The 19,540-nt window shown below is 40.1% G+C and overlaps 1 protein-coding gene across 2 annotated transcripts in view; it reads left to right on the forward strand.

The window, feature by feature from the left end:
• The first annotated feature begins 2,789 nt into the window (after positions 1-2,789).
• The window catches only part of LOC149401523 (K(+) efflux antiporter 2, chloroplastic-like), a 28,524-nt gene continuing 11,773 nt past the window's right edge, over positions 2,790-19,540 (forward strand). For both annotated transcript variants that reach the window (XM_089611831.1, XM_089611832.1), the window contains exons 1-16: positions 2,790-2,986; positions 3,279-4,975; positions 5,261-5,432; positions 5,513-5,603; positions 5,736-5,872; positions 5,979-6,038; positions 6,136-6,255; positions 6,670-6,738; positions 6,855-6,920; positions 7,192-7,281; positions 7,631-7,735; positions 8,100-8,228; positions 8,531-8,740; positions 13,477-13,626; positions 13,786-13,839; positions 13,949-14,007. In XM_089611831.1, coding sequence (XP_089467957.1) covers positions 3,354-4,975; positions 5,261-5,432; positions 5,513-5,603; positions 5,736-5,872; positions 5,979-6,038; positions 6,136-6,255; positions 6,670-6,738; positions 6,855-6,920; positions 7,192-7,281; positions 7,631-7,735; positions 8,100-8,228; positions 8,531-8,740; positions 13,477-13,626; positions 13,786-13,839; positions 13,949-14,007 — 3,134 coding nt within the window. In that variant the 5' untranslated portion in view covers positions 2,790-2,986; positions 3,279-3,353. The remainder of the gene's footprint in view (positions 2,987-3,278; positions 4,976-5,260; positions 5,433-5,512; positions 5,604-5,735; positions 5,873-5,978; positions 6,039-6,135; positions 6,256-6,669; positions 6,739-6,854; positions 6,921-7,191; positions 7,282-7,630; positions 7,736-8,099; positions 8,229-8,530; positions 8,741-13,476; positions 13,627-13,785; positions 13,840-13,948; positions 14,008-19,540) is intronic.

The raw sequence follows: 19,540 nt of genomic DNA on the forward strand, positions 1-19,540 counted from the left end.
GAATCACAGTGTTCTGAGCAATCACTTCTAAAAAAAAAAACGAAGGAAAACGATGAAGAGAGTTTAAGAATCAATATATACACATGATTTTTTTTTTTACATAATTTAGTCATGATTTTAGGAAAAAAAATTATAATCGCTAGAAGGAGGGGTCGAACCTCCGAATATTCGTCATAAAAAATAAAAATTATAAGAGGAAATGGCGGCAAAAATACTCATTGTTTTCGTTAGAATACACTTAAATACCTAAACTTTTTTTTCATCGGCGAAAATACCTAATGTTAGTAATTGATTCCTCCGTTACTACCAATTATGTTAAGTACAAACGGAAATACACGTGTTAATATCCTATGAAAACAAAGGTTTTATACTAAATATTTGTTTTTAAAAAAATTGGATTAATTGTTTACCAAAGAATTATATATGCATTTACTCTAATTCATTTCACACCTACCAAATCTAACCAATATTAAAAGCCCCAAACTGAAAACCTAATATATCTCCAAATTGCCCAAATTGTGATTTCATTCTTCGCCGTGAAAATCCAAGATCAGAAGCGTATTCGTCTCAGGAGTTAGGATTCGTATTGCGATTTCGAACTAGTGAGTCATTATCTCTCTATCTTTCTTCATCTTCAAATCTCGAAATCACCATGGAAGAGGAAAAATGGAGGTATATGTGCGACTGTGGCTTCCCGTTGGTTGAGCGGTCTTCAAGTTGGAGTGTGAGATTAAATTGCTTCGAACCAGATTTTTCAAGCTACAATTGGTCTTCATTTTTGTTTTTCGACTGAGTGTGGCGTTGTTTGCAATGGTAAAGTGTAATAGTTTTGTCATGAATCTGAAATGAATTCTTAGTTTTAATTTGAAGTTTGATATATATGAAGATGAATGAATTATGTTGTCTACGTTTAATATGAAGTCTGTGCCCTCTAATGAATGAATCTGATATGCATGAAAAAAATGAATGATATTGAAAGACACCTGAATTCTGAAATGCATGAAGAAAAGTATGAAATTATGTGTTCAGTGTCACATTTACAAAAAGAGCTCTGAAAAAGAGTTGTTGCTAAAAACATTTACCATTAGCAAAAAAAAAACAGAGTGTACAAATTCATAACAACATTAAAACAGCTCTCATGCCATGAACAGTCTGTCTCTTCGCGGGCATCGTCGCCGACGTTACAAACCTCACTCACTATCGACCACCATTGTTGAGATGAGTAGTGTTCTGAAGTTAGACCTCATGCTCTCCAACATCGTCATAATCTTCCTCACCGAGTATGAATTCCTCTTTACCATAGTATCTTGTTCATCAGCCATCATCGATCGATTCTAAGTTTTCTTTAGAGAATTTCTGATTTTGGGGATATAGGGTTCGAATATCTTTGTTTTCTATTTGTTTTGTGTGATACTATTGTTAAAGACGATGGCTTTTTTAATTCTTAAACAAATTATTAAAATTCATTTTATAATTAATTAAAATTCATTTTATAATGAATGAAAATGAATAACAAATTTGTTTGAATGGTGAATTTAATTTGAAATTCAATCTAGACCGTCCATTCAAACCTGGTAGTAACGGAGGAATCAATAAGTAACATTAGGTATTTTCGCCGACGAAAAAAAAGATTAAGTATTTATGTGTATCCGGACGAAAACAATAAGTATTTTTGCCGCCATTTACTCAAATTATAATCGCTAGAAGGAGGGGTCATAATACAGTTTTTCATGCCTGTGAAAGTTTACACCATATCAACATAAACCAACCAGCTTGTTTACAAACCCACTTCGCCAAATTAGCTCAAGAAACACAGGCTTTGTCTCGCGACGAAAGCAGAGACATTCAAATTCGAATCCCTCGAATCCGAATCAGAGTTGACGGTGTTCCAGTGCAGGTTCGTTGCAAATATTCAAATTCATAACATTGAACTCAAATATTCAACGGTGAAGTAATCGACATACCTGGTCTGAGTTGTGGATTTGATCGGCGAGTCTTCTAGGATTCGAATCTCCCATTCGAAGGTTAGGGTTTCAGTCACGAATACGAGAGTGAAAAGAGACTGAGTGCAAAAGAGATGAGAGAGTGGTGCGAGAGAGATGTTCGAGGTCGAGATCAAGAAAGAGAGAGAGAGAGTGAGAGAGATAGAGAGAGATCGAATGGAGAGAGTGATGAGAGAGAGATGAGAGAGAGAGAGATCATGAGAGTGATGAGAGAGAGAGAGAGAGATCAAATTAGGTCCGAAAAAGAAGATGGCACGTGTGAGTTAAAACGAATTGAAAACTCCACATGTGTGAAATAAGTTGGATTTACATTTTCCATCAAATTTGTGAAGGAAAATGAAGTCCATATTTTAGTTATACAATTTCCATCATATTTTCCATCAAAAAAATATTTCATCTTATTTTCTTCAATCCAAACAAGACAAAAAAAAAATGCAATGGATTCTCATTTTATAATTATACATCTAAATTTTGATCTAAATATAGGTCAAAAGTCTAATTACTAATAAGTCACAAATTTTAGGTCCAATACATGTAGAGATGTAATGAGTTTTTCTAGTACACAATAACTGTACAAGTAAAATCCTCACACTATCATTCTGAAAAAAATAAATTTCCTGACTTTTATGTTATCTAATAGAAATTGTGTATTTATTCAAAAAAAAAAAAAAAATAGAAATTGTGTATTTTATTATAACCTTTTTAAAATAATTTCAATTTTTTGTTTTTTTTTTCTCCTCTCAGTTTTTCTACTACCTGATGAGTAGTGACTACCTACCCAGTCAGAGAGAGAGAGAGACGAAAAAAACTGAAAGTCACGTTTCTCTCACTGTCTCGGGACCCAAACAACGCTTTTAGGCCTAGCTATAAAACGCGAATAGCTTACTTCAAGTCGGAAATCACTTCCGTCATTGTCAACCTAGTTTGTCGAACTATTTCTTCGATTTCTCAGATAGTCTCTCAGTACAAGCTTCGTTTCTTCGGTTAGTTCGTCGATTTTGATATATTTCGATACTAATTTTTGTATATTGAAATTACAGGCAATCGCTTTAGTTTATTTCTATTTGTCGATATGTATAATGTTTTCTATGTTGTATTGAATTTGTGCGTTGGTATATATGTGTGTCCGCGGTTCTAATATATCAATTGGCATTTCTATAGTATGCTGGGTAACCGATTCAGTCAATGAATTTAGGGTTGTGTCTATGACTGCGCGTCGATGCTGTTTTATAGAGAACACTGAGATTTTTTTTTTTTTTTTGGTGTGTATTCCAGGTGTTTGAATAAACGCCACTGAGAAGAGAGAGCTCGGCGAGTTTTGTTACAGATTGGGTTGCTTAGTAACTAAAAATGGATATTTCCTGTAGTTTTAGGCAACCGAATGTGCTGTGCGGTGGAGAAGGAACGAGTTATAATATATTTGATCGTTTTGATTCACGCCTCTCGTTGAGAAATAGATATTTTATTCAGAGTTCTCGGGGTAACTCTAGGACTAGTTTGAGATCAAGTGCTAAGAAAAGTTTTACTATCGCTGGTTGTGAAAATCTGGGGTTCGTAACTAGAGAGAAGTCTGATGGTCAACTATGGAGTTTCGGTTGCAGAACTTTTTCTGGTTTCCATGACCCTTCTTCGATAGGGCAAAGAGAGGTTTGGTCGCAGTGTCAGAATAATGATTCTTTACAGTATGTAAATGGGACCGGGAAAAACGCGGAATTATTAGAAAATAATGAAGAATTAGTGCCTGATCGAAGTGCTCAGACAAATGGTTCAGGGGAGGAACACAGTGACAAAACGGAAGAACCAACGTTGGATGAATTGAGGGAGTCTTTGCAGAAAGCCATTAGAGACTTAGAAGTTGCAAGGCTCAACAGTACGATGTTTGAGGAGAAGGCTCAGAGGATATCGGAAGCTGCCATAGCCCTGCAAGATGAGGCTACGAGTGCGAGGAATGATGTGATTTCAGCTCTTAATGCGGTTCAGGAAATCGTGAATGAAGAGTCTCTTGCAAAAGAAGCTGTCCAGAAAGCAACGATGGCTCTTTCCTTAGCTGAGGCGAGGCTTCAAGTGGTTGAAGAATCTTTAGAGGCTGCAAACAGTGGGACTGAATCTCCAGACAATTCAGAAGCTAGTGGCCCTGAGACTGACGTCGAAGAGGATGAGAAAGCTCTGTTGCTTGCTCAAGAAGAGATCAGAGAATGCCAAGTTAATTTGGAGAAAGATGAGGCTGACCTGAAGCGAGTTCAAGGTAAGAAAGAAGAGTTGCAAAAAGAAGTGGATAGGTTGAACGAGGTTGCAGAGAACTTGCTGCTGAATGCCTCGAAAGCCGATGAAGAAGTGGCTAACATAATGCAATTGGCGGAACAAGCTGTTGCATTTGAACTGGAAGCTACTCAGCATGTGAATGATGCTGAAATTGCATTGCAAAAAACTGAGAAGTCTATCTCCAAATCTGAGGCCGTCAATGCAGAGTCAAGTCAAGGGCAAGTGTTTAGTGATGATGTCAGTGAGGATGAAAGAGTGGTTCTAGGAATTCCTGAAGATGGGGCTGTTGAATGGGACAGAGATGTTATGATCGATGGCGATTCATCAGTATTTAAGCCATTACCCGACGCCCTATCTGAAATAGTTAGTGATAGCTCCGTTGACTTGGATAAGTCTGAGTATTTGAGTGATAGAGAGACTGGGAATTCGGGACTAGACTCTCTACAAGAGGCTGAAACAGAAGCTGAGAAATCAAAAACCAGTTCTCAGCCTAAAATGCAGGAAACTCAGAAGGATCTTACAAGGGATAGTAACTCACCCTTACCAAAATCATTGATCAAGAAATCGTCTCGTTTCTTTTCCGCATCATTCTTTTCTTCAACAGATGACGGAGTTGAGTTCACACCTGGATCAGTCTTTCATGGTACCATGGAAATGTTGAGGAGCCAAGGGCCCAAGCTCGTCTTCGGTCTCGTATTATTTGGAGCAGGGTATGTGTCATCATTCTTACCATTTCTAACCAATAATTTTCTGATTTAGTGTGGTCAGCAAGCGCTATAATGTGTATTCTGATTGAGTTCGGTCTGTTCTTCATGCATGTTATGGTACGCTGTGCCAGTTATTAACTTATTATTCTATGCAAAAATAGAAGTTCTAACTAGGTAGTGCAAGTATACGCGCATGGAGAGGAAACAACAATAGAACAATTTAGGTTTTTTCAACCATTATTTTCTGTAATTACTCTATTTAAGGCGCTGAAATTCACCACATTGCAGGCTCACTTTTTACGCGAACCGAGCAGAAAGGGGCACCCAGCTGCTCCAACAGTCGGAAGTGATCACTACTAGCATTGAAGAAGTCTCATCTAGTGCACGGCCTGTATTGCGACACTTACAGAGAATACCTAAGCAGATTAAAAAGCTGATGGAGATGATCCCACATCAGGAGGTATGCTTTGTATTTCTGAGTATGTAATATTTAGTCTTGCGTGCCTATGGCTTACTCATATTTCCTCCTCAATTATTCAGGTGAATGAGGAAGAAGCATCCCTTTTCGACATGCTATGGTTATTGCTAGCAAGTGTAATATTTGTGCCGCTATTTCAGAAAATTCCCGGCGGTAAGGATTCTTTTATATTATTAATTGATAAATCATCATTTTGTTTATGTGTCCCCCAATTTTTCCCCTCATTGACATTGAATATTTATAATAAATAAATAAACCTTTTATATATTCTGCTGCAACTTGTAGGAAGTCCTGTTCTTGGGTATTTAGCTGCTGGAATCTTGATTGGACCTTATGGCCTCTCCATAATCCGCCATGTACATGGGACAAAAGCAATTGCTGAATTCGGAGTTGTTTTTCTGTTGTTCAATATCGGCCTCGAGGTGAACTACTTTTCATTTTATATTTTAATTCTGCTTAGCTAAGAATGTACGCACTTTTAAACAAGTCGTATAAGATGAGCACTGATACATTGTTTTCATTTGCTAGCTCTCTGTTGAAAGGTTGAGCTCTATGAAGAAATATGTTTTTGGATTAGGCTCTGCTCAGGTGACCGTCAAACTCTCTCTTCATTATCTCTTCATTCTTGTTGGAATCACATTATTTTATTTTATCAAGTTATGATTTTGAAATCTTGGCAATGCAGGTTTTGGCGACAGCGGCAACAATTGGCTGTATAGCTCACTATATTTGTGGACAGGCGGGTCCTGCTGCTATTGTCATTGGAAATGGCTTGGCTTTATCATCAACTGCAGTTGTCCTGCAGGTGCTGCTTATAAGCTATTTTATAGCATAATTATTTGATATTCTGAAATAAATCAACTTCTGTATAGAAAGTATATGATGCTCCAGTTAATGATTCTCAATCCGTAAACTTCATTTTGCGATTAGTTTAATTGCCAAAATTGATCAGTTGAGGTTGTCATGGCAAGTGTATATTATCATCTTACATATTGTCAATTTTCTTAGACCACGTTTCATAATTTGTAGTGTGCATGAACCACTACCTGTTACAACTTATTCTATTTAGTAATTCTTGGATTTATTTATTGCAATTAGCTGCTTGTTTAGGGTACCTGACTTGAGATTCAATTGATAGAGTTAACAATATAAAAAAGAAAAAGAAAAGAACATCCTTTTTAGAGGAAAATTAATATACTCCTGAGGATTTGTTCCGCAGGTTCTGCAAGAAAGGGGTGAAAGCACATCTCGTCATGGTCGTGCTACATTTTCTGTCTTACTTTTCCAGGTAATTCCACACTTTATTGAGCTTCTTGGTTGACGTCTTCTTCTCTCTTTTTGTTGTTATATTTATGCTTCAAAGCGTGAGGCCAAAATTGATTGATTCCCTTCTCTTTGTAACAGGATTTGGCGGTTGTGGTTCTTCTTATACTTATACCTCTTATTTCACCGAATTCATCTAAAGGAGGGGTGAGTCTGAGTCTCATGTATACACTTTTTAGCTCATGCTATGCCACATTTCTTAAGATATCGGGATCCAGGCCTTCGATGGAAAGCCCAGTATGTTGCATAATGATGCCTACAATTTTTTTATTTTTATTTTATTTTTTATATTTATTTTTTAAAGTTTACCGTTAGTCTGTACTTTGTATGAATCTAGATATAACAAAGGCTTGAGTCAATCTATGTCAGTTCAAGAAGTCATGCTTACTTATTCTAAGCTTTATCTCCGTTCTCTCAGATTGGTTTTCAAGCCATCGCTGAAGCTCTTGGACTTGCTGGTGTAAAAGCTGTAGTTGCCATCACTGCCATAATTGCTGGTGGACGCCTGGTAAGTCCCCACAGGTCCAAAAAAAAAAAAAAAAAACTAATAGATTCTTTCTCCCAAAAACAGGAGTGCCATTTTCAATTTGCAGTCAGTGGAACGAACTAATATTGCAACCAATTGTGTTGATCCAAATCTAGTTTATTGAAGATTTATTTGGCACTTTGGCTCTGATTACTAGAATTGTTCAAAGAGGAATGTTGTCCGTTGTCATTTGGTTTGCTTCTCCAATTTGAAATCAGCTGCTTATAAAGGAATTGACATCAGAACATTGACAGATTTTCATCTAAATGCTTGATTAAATGCCATCATTTGTCTCATGCACCTAACTTTCTTTTATGAGGGTTTTTTGCAGCTGCTTCGACCAATCTATAAGAAAATTGCAGAAAATCAGAATGCAGAGATATTCTCTGCGAATACATTGCTTGTTATACTGGGAACTAGTCTCCTCACTGCCAGGGTACTGTTACTTGGTGATCCTTTTCTTTCTTTTCGTTCTTTCTTATAATTCCTTGCATTTATTAAAGGGTCTTTTAGCTATATAGCCATTTGACTTATAACGTTCTGTATTATAGCCAACCTTTTGTTAATTTTCTGTAAATAGCCACTTCAATTTTTTTTACGGCACTCAAAAAGATAAAAAAACCCAATATAGGCAGGAATGTTTTTGGGTATTTTTGTCTTTTTGAGTGCCGTAAATAAGTTGAGGTGGCTATTTACAAAAAAATTACAAAAGGTTGGCTTTCTAGCAATTCTTAGACTTTTAGTGGCTTATTTGGCTAATTTTTTGTTTATTAAATCTCTCGCTTTCTCTTTGATAATAGGCTGGACTTTCCATGGCATTGGGAGCATTTTTGGCTGGCTTACTTCTTGCAGAAACTGAATTTTCCTTGCAAGTTGAATCAGATATTGCTCCATATCGTGGTCTTCTGCTCGGCCTCTTCTTCATGACGGTGGGTAATTCATGATGTCAACCTGTAAATCTGGATCATAAATATGGTATTCTTAAAGTTGCATGTGATCCCCGAGTCCCTGACCAAAAGTTGAGATGACATGTTAATATTACTCAAATTTCTGCATATTACTCTTAATTGGTGAGTCGATGCATGGTTTATGTACCAGAAAATATATAATACTGCTCTCTAAGAATTGCAGATTACTCTTAATTGAGTTGGAACATTTTAAAGTATTCCTGAAATTATTTAAAGCTGAAAAGTATGTGAATTGTTGGAAATTCTCTTTTGTCAACTTGCAGGTTGGAATGTCCATTGATCCCAAGCTGCTTCTTTCAAACTTCCCCGTCATTGTTGGAGCATTGGGGCTCTTAATTGCTGGAAAGACTGTAATAGTTGCTTTACTTGGCAAGCTCTTTGGTGTTTCGATCATAGCAGCAATAAGAACTGGACTTCTCCTTGCCCCAGGTGGAGAATTTGCATTTGTCGCTTTTGGTGAAGCCGTTAATCAGGTTTGTACTGCTTTATTAGTTACGTCCCCTCGAGAAATAGCTGTTAACCATTGAGGATTTTGTATGTTCATGAAAACCGTGTAGTAAATTAAGCATTTTAACTTGCAAGCTAATTTGAATATTAATAGGGAGTCCGGCTCTACTTCTGTGTTTTCTAAGAGTCTTACAAATTTTATGTTTTTTTTTAGTTAACGTAGTGTTATTTAAAAAGAGAAATTAAGCAAAAAATAGTGTTGAAATAAAATGTCTTGTGAAGAAATTTCTGTTTTCGAGAATCCAAACTGTTGCATTAATAATACATTTAATAGAGTATGTTTGTGATGATAGTTTTATTTTTTTTCTTCCCTAGATAGAAACTGCTATACTGTAAATAAAGTATTGACAATATATTAGACTAAGAATCAAGATCTATACAAGGAGCAATTAAGCCAGTAGTCCAATAGTGTTACAAACCCCGGGATCGTGATCTCGTGATTCGGCTTGTGTGAGCCGAATTCGTGTGTGTAGCCGTGCTTGATAGACGATCAGCCTCTCCAATTTAGAGACTAACCCTAAATTAGATTTGTGCTGAATGATATTGAAAATAAAAAGACCTATTTATAGGTAGGTCTGAGATTACATCTAGGTTTAAATAACCGGGCCTGAGCCTTTGAAACAAAAAGACTAACTTACCCTAATGGACTTAATTATATAAAGAAATAAAACCGAAATTAAATAAAGCTGTAAATAAAACTCTCTTAAACCGTAAATAGAAAGACTTTGCTACTCCCCTAAGGCTTGCATGTTCGGATGCTTTCGATGGTAAGTTTTACCGAGGAAAGCAACTGTAACATTACTCCCCTCCTCCTCTGCGAGCTTGTCCTCAAGCTCGAACTCCGGATAAGCTTCTTTGATGGTGTTGAAGTCCTCCCACGTGGCGTTTTCGGCGTTCCACTGGATTAGAAGCTCGCGTCGCCCGCGATTCCACCGAGATCTGATGATGGAGTGCGGAGTGAGCAACGTTCGCTCGTCATGGATCGGGGGAAGCTCGGTGATCTGCTCCAGAGGAGTTCCTTGGTGTGGCTTCAGTAGAGAAACATGAAATACGTCGTGTATTCGGCTCTCCTCTGGCAACTGAAGACGATACGACACCTCGCCTATTCGCACTAGCACCTGGAATGGCCCATAGAACTTTGGCGAGAGCTTGGTCAATGCTTTCCGAGCGAAAGTCAACTAACGATAGGGATGTAGCTTCAGCCAAACCCAATCGCCCACTTGGAAGTTGAGTTGGTGATGCCCATCATAGATCGACTTCATGCATTGGGCTTGTAACAGCCTGTTTCGTGCTTCGTTGAGGAATGACGTGCGTTCCTCCAATGCATCTTCAACTGCCGCAACACTCGACCGTCCAGATACATAATCGAGTAATCGCGGCGGTTCTCGGCCGTACACCAATTGAAATGGTGGCTTTCAAGGCAGTATGGTACGAGGTGTTGTACCAGTATTCAACCCACGGTAGGAGTTGCAGCCAGCGGCACGGCGTCTCCCGTCAAGCACCGCAATACATCTCTAATGTGCGGTTAACCACCTTTGTTTGACCGTCGGATTGAGGGTGATACGCTTACGAAAAGGCTAAGTCCGTGCCTGAGTGACGAAAAAGCTCACGCCAATATTGGCTCTGGAAGACCTTGTCGCGGTCCAAAGACGATAGATCTAGGCAGCCCATGGAGTCGGAACACCTCCGAAAAGAACACCTTAGCCACCAAAGAAGCAGTGTAAGGGTGGTCAAGAGGAATGAAATGACCATGCTTTGAGAAGCGGTCTACCACGATGAGGATGACTGTTTTGCCCGACACCTTAGGTAAAGCCTCCACGAAGTCCATCGACATGTCGGACCAAATTGAGGACGGGACCGGAAGTGCCTGAAGAAGCCCCGCTGGTGGCAGAGTCTCCCACTTGCTACGCTGACAAACCTGGCAATTGCGTATGAACTCTCGAACTGTCTTCTTCCAACCTTTCCAGTAAAAATCTCGTCGAATACGCTCTACCGTCTTTTGTATTCGCTCATGAGCCGAGTCATGAAAGTCGGAGGCAATGCGATGTACGAGGGAAGATGTAGGCAGAAGGTACGTGAGGTTGCTGAACATGATGAGACCGTCGCGTACCGCCCAATCGCTATCTTCTTCGCCGCGAGAAATGCGATCGCGCAGTGTAGCTAAAGTGGGATCCGTTTCGATTTCGCGACAAAGCTCCTCAAAAAGTTCCGGGCGAGCTCGCGACAATGTGGATAGTGAGCATTCTCTGTCAGCCTCTTCCTCGCGCCGGGACAAGGCGTCCGCAGCTCGGTTTAGGACGCTCGCGCGATATTCTACGCCAAAATCAAACCCGTGCAGCTTGCTGATCCAATGTTGCTGCGGTGAAGTCGTCAACCGCTGCTCCAAAAGGAACTTCAAACTGAAGTGGTCCGTTTGGATAAGGAAGCGGCGCCCCCATAGGTAGGGCTGCCAATGACAAACAGTTTGGCAAGGCCGATCAGCTGGCGCTCATATGCTGCCAGCTTGTGGTGACGGTCGGCGAGGTTACGGCTGAAGAAGGTGACGGGTTGGCCTTGTTGCTATAGAACAACCCTGATGCCGGGTTGGCCTTGTTGCTATAGAACAGCCCTGATGCCGCTGCCAGAAGCATCGCACTCCACGAGAAAATCAACTGTGAAGTATGAGAGTGCAAGGACGTGGGACTCGGAGAGAGCAGTCTTCAAAGTAGTGAAAGCTTCGTCGGCTTTTGTGTCCCAATCAAAGCTATTTCGGCGCAAGAGGCTCATCAGTGGAGTTGAGATGACTCCGTAGTCACGGATAAACTTACGATAGTACCACGAGAGTCCGAGAAATCCGCGTAGGGCACGGGTGGTACGCGGCGTCGGCCAATCTGTAATAGCCGAGATCTTACGTTGGTCAACGAAGACTCCTTCGCGGTGGATGACATGCCACAAGTAGGCCACCTCGTGGCCTCCGAAAGAACATTTGGAACGCTTGAGGTATAATCGGTTTAGGCGAAGGAGAGCCAAGACCTCGCGCACATGGTATAGATGGTCGTCCCATGAACGACTGTATATCAGTATGTCATCGAAGAATACTAGCACGTACCGTCAGAGATGCTCGCGGAAGACCTCGTTCATGACGCTCTGAAAGGTAGATGGCGCATTTGACAACCCAAAGGGCATGGCGAGAAGTTCATAGTGCCCATGATGAGTACGGAAGGCCGTTTTCTTGATGTCGGTGGAGTCCATTCGTACTTGATGATAGCTTGATGTCAAGTCAAGCTTGGTGAAGATGGTAGCGCCATGTAACTCATCGAGAAGCTCGTCGACCACCGGAATTGGAAACTTGTCTTTGGTGGTCTTTGAGTTGAGTTCGCAATAGTCCACGCAGAAGTGCCAAGAGCCATCCGTCTTCTTCACTAAAAGGACGGGCGAAGAAAACGGAGAGCGACTAACGCGAATGATCCCGTTGCGGAGCATCTCGGTGCATTGTTGCTCGATTTCATCCTTTTGCAAGGTTGGATAGCAGTAAGGGCGCACGACGACTGGTTCTGATCCTGTCAACAAACGAATACGATGGTCACACGGTCGGGTCGGTGGGAGACCCGTGGGTGTCGCAAAGATGTCCGGAAATTCTTCAAGAAGCGTGTGCATAGACGATTCTAGGTCGCCTTGTCCCTGTAGAGCAGCCATCTGGACCGATGGTTTTTGGAAAATCCACTTTCCATACTACAGCTTCTCCGTTCAAAGAGAACACTTCGCGGGCGATGAAGTCCCACATGATGCGGCCCATTCCGTTCATGGTACTACCGGTGTCGAGTAGCACTCATATAATACTTCCTGCCACTTCCGCCTAGACTTGGAATGTGCTTGCCGTGTGCTCGCCTTTAATGGCGTTCAACGATATCTCGGGTATCTCTTCCAGGTCGTCGATCTCGTCTTCTTCGCATAAGATGATGTGGAAAAGCCGCTTGCAGCGATGCCCTACAGAAAAGGCCTCGTCACAATTGAAGTATAACCCCTTCGCTCGTCTCTCAGATAGAAACTGCTATTCTGTAAATGAAGTATTGACAATATATTACGACTTCTGAGAATCGATATATATATATATATATATATATATATATATGTAAGGAGCAATTAGGCCCCAATAGCTCATCCTTTTAAAGAGTAGTCATAAGTTTTATTTTAGTAAATTAACTCTTTAATTTACTGGGGGCTGGTGTGTTATATTTTTAATAAAATGAAACTTTGGCTAGAATCTTAAAAGGAGTCGGTGGAGTGACCGCTTGCAACAAGTTCTTCTATATTTAATTATATATATAGCAATCCCAAGAGGTTGATCTAGTGTTAAGGGCAATTCTTGGGACTTTGTAAATCCACGGTTAGATTCCCCCTGGACGCGATAATTGGGGCGACTGGGGTACCACGGTTATCATTGTGTGTGTGTGTGTGTGTGTGTATATATATACATATTAGCTGTGTATTATATTTAGTATAATTAAGTTTTACTAGATCATTATCTACGTAGTTATTACCGATTCTATATTTAGAATAACATCAACAAATCCTAGGTTTATTCTTGGCAGATGTTCTGTATTATTTTGAAAGCCCACGTGGATGAATAAAAAAATTACATTCGACTCAACCATATTTTACTTTAATATTTCTCATCCTAGACTAGTCTCTAACAAAGTCTGCAAACATGTTTTTGTTTCAGGGTATAATGTCTCCTCAACTCTCATCTTTGTTGTTTCTTGTGGTGGGTATATCAATGGCCCTCACACCATACCTGGCTGCTGGAGGCCAGTTAATCGCATCCCGTTTTGCACTTCATGATGTTCGGAGTTTATTACCGGCCGAGAGTGAGGTAAAAATGTACAACTTCTGCTTGTAGCCATTAAACTTTTCAAGTGATACATTGGTGGGAATCGCCAATATTCTGATGTATATTGACTTGTACTATATTAGCTTATAGGTATTGAAGAACTATTTCTGACTATCTGTTATGGCTTCATTAAATTTGCAGACAGATGATTTGCAAGGTCATATTATTATTTGTGGATTCGGACGAGTTGGCCAGGTTATGATTTTATAGATTTGCTTTCAGTGAAAAAAAAACATTCGCAACTTGCATAACTGCCAATGGTTTCAGATTAACATGCCTGTACATTTTTGTGTGGGTGTTCCAGATTATAGCTCAGCTTCTGTCAGAGAGACTGATTCCATTTGTAGCTCTTGATGTGAGGAGGTAATGCTGAGAACTAACCTCAATATATATATATATATATATATATATATATATATAGATATATTATGAGAAAAGTATTGAGCGGAAGATAATTTTCCAGCTTTCATTAATCGGCAATATATAGAAAACAATTAGGTTAACTACTTCCTAAAATAAAGCAATAAAATCTGCTACAGTTAAAACAGAATAAAATCTAATAATATAATTAAAACTAATTCCTGGAATTAAATTAGACGCAGCTAATTATCTACAGAATAACATGATTCTCTACCGACTAACACTCCCCCTCAAGTTGGTGCAAAGATATCTATCATGCCCAACTTGCTAATGAGTTCTTCAAACTTTTGGCGATAAAGTCCTTTGGTAAGAACATCTGCGAGTTGTTCCGTTGTTGGAACAAATGGTATGCAGATTTTTCCTCTCTCTAACTTCTCCTTGATGAAATGACGATCAATCTCCACGTGCTTAGTTCGGTCATGCAGGACTGGATTGTGTGCAATGCTGATTGCTGATTTGTTGTCGCAAAACAGTTGCATAGGGGCTTCGAACTCAATCTTCAATTCTTCCAGGATGCCTCTCAACCATATCACCTCGCATCATCCTTGAGCCATAGCTCTAAATTCTGATTCTGCACTGCTTCTAAAGACCACATGCTGCTTCTTTGTCCTCCATGTCACGAGATTTCCCTAAATGAACGTGCAATAGGCTGAGGTAGATCTTCGGTCGTCTGAGTTTCCTCCCCAATCAGCGTCAGTGAAGACCTCAACTTGTCTGCTTTGATTTTTAGTGAAGAGTAGACCCTTTCCCGGACTTCCTTTGAGGTAGTGCAGGATTCTATAAACTGCCTCGAGATGTTTTTCTGAAGGATTGTGCATAAATTGACTGACCAAGCTCACAGCATAGGCAATGTCAGGCCGAGTGTGAGCTAGGTAAATCAGTTTTCCAACAAGTCTTTGATATCTCCCTTTATTCGCTGGAACATCTTCTTTTCGGAGCTTGTGATTTGGATCAATCGGAGTAGAACACGGCTTGCAACCAAGTAGACCGGTTTCTTTTAACAGATCCAACACATACTTTCGTTGAGAAATAGCAATTCCACGGTCCGATCGAGCTACCTCCATTCCCAAGAAGTACTTGAGGTTTCCCAAGTCCTTAATCTCAAATTGTTTTGCCAGAAATTCTTTTAGCTCAGTCAGCTCACTCTCGTCGCTGCCTGTCATCACTATATCATCTACATACACAATTAGGATGGCGATTTTACCTTCCTCATTATGTTTGTAGAACATTGTGTGATCCGAGTGAGCTTGCCGATAGCTCTTCTCCTTCATGGCCTTTGAGAATCTTCCGAACCATGCCCGAGGTGATTGCTTGAGACCATATAACGCCTTCTTTAGTCTACACACATCTCCGCTGGGATGTTTGTCAAATCCAGGTGGAAATTGCATGAACACCTCTTCCTCAAAGTCTCCATTCAGAAATGCGTTTTTAACATCAAGCTGTAACAACGGCCAATCTTGGTTCACAGCTAGGGACAACAAGACTCGTACCGTGTTGAGCTTTGCCACCGGAGCGAATGTTTCTTCATAATCCAGACCGTAGGTTTGTGTAAAACCTCGAGCCACAAGTCTGGCTTTGTATCGCTCTACCTGACCATCTGCTCGATATTTGACCGTGAATATCCACTTACAGCTGACAACATGCTTTCCCTCAGGTAGGCGTGTCACCTCCCACGTGTCGTTCTTCTTGAGTGCTCGCATCTCTTCCAAGACAGCCTCTTTCCACCTTGGAATACTTAGTGCTTCCTGTATAGAACTCGGAATCTCATCAGTGGTTATGCGGGTGATAAAGGCTCTAAAGGCGGGAGATAGGTTTAGGTAGGAAACATAGTTCGACAAAGGATAAAGAGGATGTTTAGTGCACTCTCGAACACCTTTCCTAATGGCTATCGGGTCCTCAAATTGATTTTGTGATGGTTCAACGGTGTCACCCTGTTCACTATGGGCTGGCTCTTCTAAGGATTCATCAGAAAATATGGAAGACATATTACCTTGACTGGAGCTTGGATCCGATGAGGGCATTGTTTCAAGTATTGGAGACTCGTGATTCCCCCTTGAGTGAACCCGGAATTCAGAGGTCGAGTCCTCAGCGGGACTAGTTTGAGAGTCATTATCTGGTGAAATATTTGGTGTAGCATTAACTTGATCAGGTTCTATGTTTTCAGTTGTTACATGCTTTGATAAAACATCATTTACTTCCCAAAAACGATCTTCAATATGTGTAATCTCCCCCTGAAGAGAAGTTTTTTCAAAAAAAGGTTTTGATTAAAACAATGTGACATCACTACTTGTGAAAAGTTTGCCCGAGCTTGGATCAAAACACTTAAAACCTTTTTGAGTTGGTGAATATCCTAGAAAAATGCACTTAATAGCTCTAGGATCTAATTTTCCCCTATTTTTATCATGAACATGAATAAAGGCAACACAACCAAAAACTTTAAGAGGTACATGTGTAAAGCATCGGTTTTCAGGAAAATATTTTTGAAGAGTATTTATTGGTGTGTTATAGTTCAATACTTTGCTTGGCATTCTATTAATTAGATAGGAAGCAGTAAGTATTGCCTCACCCCAAAATCTTTTAAGAACATTCATAGAACATCAAAGCTCGGGTAACTTCTAGTAGATGTTTATTTTTTCTTTCGGCAATACCATTTTGTTGCGGTGTATCAACACACGAACTTTGGTGGATTATGCCTTTTTCATTTAAAAAATCTCCCATAATTTTGTTGAAATATTCTCTTCCATTATCAGTTCTAAGAATTTTAATATCGGTTTGAAATTGATTCTTGATCATTTTGTAAAAAATTTTCAACGTACTAGCAGCATTTGATTTCTCTTTTAATAAATAAATCCAAGTATTTCTAGTGTGGTCATCAATGAAAGTGATAAACCACCTAGTTCCTGAGAGATTTTTAACCCTTGAAGGTCCCCACATGTCACTATGTATTAGAGAAAAAGGTTTAGATGGCATGTATTTTAACGCAGGAAATACAGATCTTTTGTGTTTAGCTAGTTGACAAATTTCACATTGCAAAGAATCCAAATCTTTATTCTTAAACAAAATAGGAAATAAATGTTTTAAATATCCAAAACTAGGATGTCCTAACCGAAAATGCCATAAAAATATTTCATCAGATAATGATAATAAACTAGAAGACTGAGGTTGCTGAATTTGTTTACTCAAATTGGAATCTATGTAGAAGAGTCCCCCACTTTCCTTAACATTGCCAATCATCTTCCCCGAGCGCCGGTCCTGAAGAAAGCACCCAAAAGAATTAAAGGTAAATTGGTAGAAGGAACCAAAAACAAGTTTGCTCACAGATAAAATGCTACATGCGAGATTGGGAACATGTAACACATTATTTAGGGTAAGGAGTGGTGAGACAATGACAGAACCCTTTCCAGCAATTGGCAAGAAAGAGCCGTTAGCAATTTTTACCTTTTGGGAACCTGAACAAGGGAAATAGGAGCTAAACACATAAGATGATCCTACCATATGGTCTGTTGCCCCAGAATCTATGATCCAAGGGTTGGTATCTCTTATTTTGACATTCATGGCTGATATAAAGGTACTTTTTTGTGCTAAAGACGAGGATGGGATTGTGGAGGATGTCTGATGAGAATTCCATAAGTTAAACATTTGTTCTAAGTTTTCTTTGGTGAAAAGGGGCTGTTCGGATGACATGGTTGGAGCTGCTGACTCGTTGGAGCTGTGAGAGGCATGGGAGGCAGCTTTGTCACGAGCAGATCGATGTGATGGCTGGAAGTCTTCAGGCTTTCCATGGAGTTTCCAGCACTTGGCCTTCACATGGCCAGGTTTGTGGCAGTGGTCGCAGATGGGACGGTCACCTTTTGGAAGCGAGTCGTCATGGCCGTAGTCTCATCCGGGCTAATTGCTGACTCATTGCTTCTCGGTCCGAGCATGACCTGGCGACGACTTTCTTCTCTTCGCACTTCTGCAAAGGCCTCTCGAGAGTTGGGCAGTGGCTCTCGTCCGAGGATTCTTCCTCTGACTTCATCGAGTTCTTTGTTTAGCTCGGCTAAGAAATCAAAGACCCTATCTTTCTCCACCATTTTTTGATAGAATGCCCTGTCTGTGGCGCAGCTCCACTCATAGTTGCAATACAGATCTAATTCCTGCCAAAGAGTCCTTAGATCAGTGTAATATTGAGTGACAGTCTTCTCACCTTGTTTTTCCTTTCTCAGACGGGTCTTTATCTCGAACAGCTGGTCGGCGTTGCCAAGATCCGAGTAGGTTTCTTTTACCGCATCCCAGATCGCGCTTGCGGTTGATAGGAATAGGTATGTCCTTCCTAGACTCGTTTCCATAGAATTCACCAGCCATGACATGATCATGGAATTTTCTGATTCCCACGTTGCATACGCCTCGTCAGTTTTTTTCGGCTGCACTGTAGAACCTGAGAGATAGCCAAACTTTCCTTTACCTTGGACATAAAGTTTGACCGATTGAGACCACTCCATAAAATTCCCTCCGTTCAGCTTGTGAGAGGTTATGGAGAGGTTGTGGTTCAGATTTTGATCAGAATGAGCAGCAGGAGAACTCAGTCCACCAGACCGAGTGGAAGTCCCGGTTGAACCGGTACTGGTAATACTCGGACCAGCCATGAGAATTGGCTGAACCTATATATGTGTTTTATTGTGTTTTAGCTCTGATACCATATGAGAAAAGTATTGAGCGGAAGATAATTTTCCAGCTTTCATTAATCGGCAATATATAGAATACAATTAGGTTAACTACTTCCTAAAATAAAGCAATAAAATCTGCTACAGTTAAAACAGAATAAAATCTAATAATATAATTAAAACTAATTCCTAAATTAGACGCAGCTAATTATCTACAGAATAACATGATTCTCTACCGACTAATATATATATATATATATATATATATATATATATATATATATATATATATATATATATATATATATATATTCGATCCTTTTACAAGAATCGTCATTGCTCCTTGTTACCAATTCTGACTGAAAGCAACTCTTTATGAAAGAGCTAGGGAAGTGTAGTATTATTCCTTTGTTGTAGATCTTTGGTTATATTCTACATGTTAAGAAGGTTCAGTGGTTTTCTTTTGCTCACGTTAGTAGAGACTGGTACAACATGATTAAAGCTTGAAATGGAACACTCTATTAACAATATCATTGAACCTTCTAACATTGCGCTAACGGCTCTCTTTTTTCTCTCTGTTTCTCTCTCCTGGACCTAACCCCTAAACCTTTTCTCACCTTCTAACACCGAAAATGGTCGGAGAAATCGAATTTCAAGTCTCACCTCCCCCTTAGAGTTACCGGGCTTACTATTGCGACCAGGTCTGTGGCGGTTTCAGACCCAGACGACAACGCACGCGCCGCCACGCACGTCCCACGCGCGGCTCACGCGGCCCACGCGCGCCTTCCTCCGCCGCGCGTGAGGGTTACGCGCCACTCTCCGGACGGTTTTTT

This window comes from Urtica dioica, chromosome 4 (assembly GCF_054948205.1).
Source record: "Urtica dioica subsp. dioica isolate 48M chromosome 4, U.dioica_male_clone48M_v1_H2, whole genome shotgun sequence".
NCBI classification, from domain to species: Eukaryota; Viridiplantae; Streptophyta; class Magnoliopsida; order Rosales; family Urticaceae; genus Urtica; species Urtica dioica.